At 35.3% G+C, this 6,631-nt stretch overlaps 1 protein-coding gene across 1 annotated transcript; it reads left to right on the top strand.

Annotated features, from left to right (window-relative positions):
• Positions 1-5,221: 5,221 nt before the first annotated feature.
• On the top strand, positions 5,222-6,355 carry LOC132153675 (gastrula zinc finger protein XlCGF8.2DB-like). The gene is made up of 2 exons (XM_059562700.1): positions 5,222-5,799; positions 5,968-6,355. Exons 1-2 carry the CDS (start codon positions 5,222-5,224, stop codon positions 6,353-6,355), a joined length of 966 nt encoding a protein of 321 aa, XP_059418683.1.
• The last annotated feature ends 276 nt before the right edge of the window (positions 6,356-6,631 follow it).

The following is a 6,631-nucleotide window of genomic DNA, read 5'->3' as shown; positions in this document are numbered from 1 at the left end:
TATTTGAAAATGCTTAACATGGCTTAATACATTAAAACAGTTATTAAAAAAGCAAAGCATGCACCTTATTAATAAAGCATAGCCTATTATTTACACACAAGCAGAAGAGCCCAGAATATGAACGCAACACGCAAGTTTCATGTGAAGCGATTTCCTTTCTTTCAATGTGAATTTGTACATGAATTTTGGCTTTCATTTCAAAGTTGGATACAATCTAAAGACATATTGCCGCATCTTTTAAATGTGACCTCAATTAAAGTTTGAGTGTTTATAAATGATACAAATGTTGAATTTTAGATAAATAACCTGATTGTGTTAGGCAAACACTTTATCCACAGATTTAAGTATTTAAAGGTTAAACCCCATTTCAATGGATGGAAGAATGATGCTAAATCCCTTCAATGGATAGAAATGCTATGAAACCTCTTTCTGCTTTGGACTTATGTTGTCTCAGCTTTTCTTTCTTTCTTTTTTCTTTCTATGTGTTGTTCTGTTTTTCTTTAAATGCTGTATCAAAACAGGGGAAAAACAGATTTATAATTGTTTGAATATGTTTCAAATGTTTGTATTTGAATAATGTTTATTAAAAAAATACATCTACCGCTGACCTTACGTCAACGCTCGCGCGATCCGTTTAATCCTCTTCAAGTCTGCTGAAGTCATCAACAGCTCACGCTACATCTCTTAACTGTTTACATGGTTTAAGCAACATTTTACGGTTCTCGTCGATAGGGTTCTGTGCTGTTTTTGTGTTCGCTAACTAAAACCGGTTTTATGATTTTTCTGTTTCTCTTCAAACACAGAACGGTAAGATGTTAGCTGACTGAAGTTACTAGAGAACCAAACTAACGTTATATTAAGATTCATATGGACCTTAGCATCTACTATTTTTCTGTAACACTTGAGTAATAATAGTAGTTATTAGAGCACTTTTATAGGCTTTCAGCACATATTCTGACTCAAATAATCTGTTTCTGGCAGCAAAACACTCAGATTAAGGTTAGATGATCTGCTGATGATCCTGAATGGTTTGTTTTAAGAGTGATAGTCTGAGGCTCATCACTATTAACAGAGCTGCTGAAAACACTCATTGCATGTCAACAGTTACTGTTTTCACCTCGTTCATTATGCTGATGTCTTCAGATCAGTAAATTGCCACATTAAGAAAGCTCTTATTGGTGACAACAGACTTAAGCAAATGACACTACCAGATGTTGAGACATCTAACGTTACAAGATATAGTAAAGTTTCATAATGGTGTTTATTTCAAGAGAACACAATTGGATCAAATTAAAAATAGGTAAACCAAAATGGTACATTTTAAAGTGCACCACATGCGATGATTGTGGCAAACCGGATTATATGACAAAATGTAGAAAAACTTGACCTGAAAAATTAAAGTTACTTGTAAGTTTATATGAGCAGTATCACTCTCATGGTCGTGTAAAATGGCCCTATATCTATGTATTTGACTGCCAAAATGAAGTCTCAAAATCCAAATGAACTGAACAAGATCGACTCGAACTAGACGTCAGTTAATGCACGCGTGTCACACGATCCACATATGCATGGATTCCTTTTTGCATGAGCAATTTATGATATATTAAAGCAGATCAGAACACTTTTATTCCCAAACATGTCTGTATATGTATAAATCGCTGCACAATCATTTAATCCCGAATCAAATTGAAAGGCATTTGTTTGTGGTTCGTAAGATACATGTATAAAATTGATGTAGTACATTGATATTTTTGCGTGCATCTATTAAATATTTTGAGTCTAATTTCATCCCATATATATCTGTTATAGATGGGCTGCAGCGTTAATTTTGTGTGAAAATATTTTTTTTTATCAAAACTATAAAATAACAGTTTTCAAGTAACTTTTCAAAAATATGGTTGTTTTCAATGATTTAACAGGATTTATAGTTTTGAATAGTCAAATTCAAGTATTTAAAGCACATTGGGCACCTTGTAAACAATTTGTTTCTTGATAAGTTTTATTCTTTCATTTTTATTCTTACATTGTTTACATTCGGTATCTTTTAATTGTACTTCTAGATTTATTTGTCCAGTATGCTAATGAGAGGTGAGATAAACAAATTGGCAATAAAGGATGTGAATGGAATTCTTAAACAATAAAAAGAGTGAATTTGTGAATTGAAACAAAACTTCATCTAGCTAGTTACTTTACTATCTAGATGGAGATGTGAACATAAATACATAAAATGTGTGAATTAGTACAAATACAAACTCTGTAATTGATTTATTCTTGATTTTGTCAGATCTGCTCCTCCCCCTTCAGTGAAGCTGCAATTCACCAATAAATGCCGTGAAGACCAGCAACAAACCATCAGAGCTGAAAGACAGAGTTTAGTGATGGACAGTGCGAACCCAGAGCCCTGCAGAATCAAACACACTGAAGAACAAACAGGTCGGTGTTTACTCCTAATTCTTCATTCGTTCAAAATAAATAGACTTAAATGGGTTACAGATTTGGCATAAATTAAGCAAACACAAATTATATCTTAATCAAATAATGTTTTTTTTTTAAAAGATTCATTGTTAAAGTAACTTTCTTAAAATATGTACATGGATTGGTTTTATTTTGTTTTTCCTGTATTATTTAAAATATTCACAAACATGTTCACTATATTGTGAAATATCTGATATTCTGATTCTGAAATCAGTGCAATCTATTTGGTAGTTTAAACACTTTTATATCGACCGTGTTAGTTGATCTATACCAGGTGATGGGTGCCAGTATGTTAGTTCATGCTGAATCCGAGCTGTGGGATTTACAACACGCAAATCTCCGGTAAACTGGGAGAAGAGCAGAGTACACTTTATAGTTACCCACAGAATCTGTATATGATATTGTAAGGTCCATGCACTTGGCCCAAGGAAGGTATCCAGTTCTGGCTGAAGGTTTCTTGCATGTTCGGTCTTTTCAGCATGCAAGGTTGTAAAATTTAGGTTTAACTCAAATCTGACTGCTTTTTATTATTTAATGGCATTTGATTATTCTATTTATTCTTTAATATTATTGTACTCTTTCATTTGGGTGCTCATGTCGCTTAAAGATATCGCTTTGGCCTTAGCGTATCTAACGGTCACATTCTCGTCAGTCTTGGTTATTAGACAGAGGTAATTGGCTAATACTTCAGACGGCCGCTCCTATGCTTGCTCATTCTTATAGCACTTTTAATCAGCTCCCATAGATTTGTACACACTTGAATAAAGCAACATTATTTCTAGTCAGAGGTCAGGACCACTACTATAGATATAAACCGACCAACATTACTTTTCCTGATAGTAGTTTTGGTTTGGTCATGTCATGGTTTCCCCTTGTACACTTAGCTAGAGTAATATTACAATAAACAAAGGTTAGGCTCACCCTATTTAGGTTGGTCTAATAACATCCAGTTGACCTTTACAATCTAAGTCTAACTTGAACTAATACCAAGTGTTAGCTGGATCTCTAAAGATACAGTTGGTGTGATTGTTCTCAACTGAATTTTAGTTCGTTACTAACCTGACGCAGGAAATGCGGTAACAAGGATAGAGCGTGATCTACTAGAGTCAATAATTACAGAGTAAAACAGAATAGAATCAAATGTAACAATTTATTATCAGTCAGGTAAATATGTATAATGCCAATTACATATCCAATTCAAAGATATCAAATCAATACAAAACATCAAATTCTCAAATATGAAACTAAGAGTAAAATGGATACCTGAGTTTTAGTAAAATATATAGCATGAAGTGTGTGAACACATCATGCTAAGGGTTCATTCTGGCTACAGAAGGCCCTGATCCTTTTGCAACATTTCATTAAGTGCCTCAGACCAAGGCAAACATCCCCCGAGGTATAGACAGGAACTAACAATTGGGATTTGCATTGATCATGTAGACTTATCACCTCTCGAGACAAAAGGCATGAAAGACACTGGGAAATGGCACACCCTCTACAGTGAGCAAAATATCTCTTAGGATCTGTATCACCTTTTAGAATACTTCTTGTAAAATTGAGACCATTTTACCATGGTTATGTAAATATCACTTGCATTCATGAAGACCATTACATTCTGCTATTGACAATTCTGAGTGAGCTGGGTGAAGGAAGGGGATGAGGAGGTACCAGTGCATATGTGAAAGGTGTTTTCCCACATTTTCTCTCAGTGAGATGTGGGAACAGATGTCTGTATGTTAATGCAATGTGTGTATATTGTATGTCTCAGAAGATCAAAGTGTCTGAAGTTCTGTAATTCTTACAATATCAAAAAAAGTTGTTATATTATATTTGTAATAATCATTATTGCCATTCCCATAGACATATTTTACAAACTGTAAATGTATGGTTTTGCTAGTACTTGTGTCTGAAACCTAAAATAAGCATTATATGATTGAAAACACTGAATATTTGTTGATATGACAAGCGCTCAGTGCATCCGATCTGGCTCCGCGCGACCAAAGCATGAAAGCGGATTTAAATTCAGCAGTTAATGACGTGACTCACTGAAAGCTCTAACCACACCGTTGTGATCGTCCGCTTCAGGGACCAGCCAAGATTGATCATACCGGTGTGATCGTATGCGTTAAAGGGTTAATACCATGTGCAAACAGAGTCTAACTAGCTCTGGCTCTCTGTCTGAGATTTGCCTTACTGGTCAACTGGGTTAAAGGCATTTGACCAGACTCTTTCTCTCTATTCCTTTATGAACTTAAACGCTCTCTCTCAGGTAAAATTTTAAATATGGAATGGTAAAATTCACTGTAAATGTTTTATCTTTCAAATGTACTTGGTCCCCATGTCAAATGTAATTATAAGTAAATACTGTTATTAGACTCTTAAGTTTTGATTCAGTATTAATTATGAAGTGCTACCTATTTGAACACAATATAGTCCAAATTTAGCAATGCTTTCCTAAATGTGGAAAACGTGAAGTGCTGTGTATGCTTTGCAGATGCACTGTACGCATTGAAATATTAATTTTCTTTACATCATGGTGTTCTTTTATTATGGTCTCTAGTTCCTTGATGTATCCCCTTCACGGAAAATTCCAGGGACATAATGGATCAAAATGATCATAATCTTGTATAACAGTTATTTGCACACAACTCAATACTTGCCTCAGGGTGTTATATATTACTTTACTAAAAAAAAATTCTCTTTGATTGATTTACTGATTTACTTTTAAACTCTAATTTCAGACCTAATGGATGAGAATGAAGTGGAGAAAGAGAAAATGTCTAAAAAATCTCATATCACTTGCCGTCAGTGTAGAAAGAGTTTCACACGCAAACAGAGTCTTGAGATTCACATGAGGATCCATACTGGAGAGAAACCGTTCACATGTGATCAGTGTGGAAAGAGTTTCACATGCAAACAGAGCCTTGAGATTCACATGAGGATCCACACTGGAGAGAAACCGTACACATGTGATCAGTGTGGGAAGTGTTTCAAGCGAAAAGACCACCTTAAGTATCACATGAACGTCCACACTGGAGAGAAACCGTTCACATGTGATCAGTGTGGGAAGAGTTTTACACAACATGCTAACCTTTGGACACACATGAACATCCACACTGGAGAGAAACCATTCACATGTGATCAGTGTGGGAAGAGTTTTACACAACATGCTCACCTTAAGACACACATGAACGTTCACACTGGAGAGAAACCGTTCACATGTGATCAGTGTGGAAAGAGATTCACACAACAAAGAAACCTTAAAATGCACATGATTATTCACACTGGAAAGAAACTACATGGATGTGATCAGTGTGGCAAAACATTTTTGTTGGCTTCAACCCTGAAGATTCACCTGAATGTTCATTCAAAGGATAAACCACATTCATGTTCTTCATGTGGAAAGAGATTTTCACTTCTTCGATATTTAAGATTACATCAGAAAACACATGCTGGTGTGAAAAATCATATGTGCTTTGAGTGTGACCGTACCTTTGCTAGAGCTCTATATTTGAAACGGCACCAGAGGATCCACACTGGAGAGAAACCTTACATGTGTTCACACTGCCACAAGACATTCACTGATTCAGGAGACCTGAAAAAACACGAGAGGATCCACACTGGAGAGAAACCTTACACGTGTTTACACTGTGAAAAGACATTCACTGATTCAGGAGACCTGAAAAAACACGAGAGGATCCACACTGGAGAGAAACCTTACACGTGTTTACACTGTGAAAAGACATTCAGGCGTTCAGGACATCTGAAAGTACATGAGAGGATTCACACCGGAGAGAAACCTTATCACTGCACTGCATGTGGGAAGACTTTCAGTGGATCATCAACTCTACGCAAGCATGCCAAAACTCACATTAAGTAGCTTATCTTTAGTCCCAGAACTTTAAAGTGCGAAGCCACATCTCTTCCACATTAGTCTGACCTAATCATCGACGAGACAAAGAATAATCTAAATTAGTCAGTGAGTAAAGTTCAATTTTAAGATGAAGTTCAAGGATGTTCATCCCCCAAGAACAGTATCTATTTTATATCATGTTGCTCAATAATATAATTTATATCAATTAGCTTTATGATTAGTTTCATTTAATGTTCAATTATTTGTAGTTTGTTTATACTTTTATAATGGAATTTTTTTTTT

Source organism: Carassius carassius, chromosome 1 (genome assembly GCF_963082965.1).
Source record: "Carassius carassius chromosome 1, fCarCar2.1, whole genome shotgun sequence".
Taxonomy (NCBI): Eukaryota; Metazoa; Chordata; class Actinopteri; order Cypriniformes; family Cyprinidae; genus Carassius; species Carassius carassius.
Note: the sequence above shows the minus strand (reverse complement) of the source record. Positions and strands in the feature narration are given on the sequence as shown.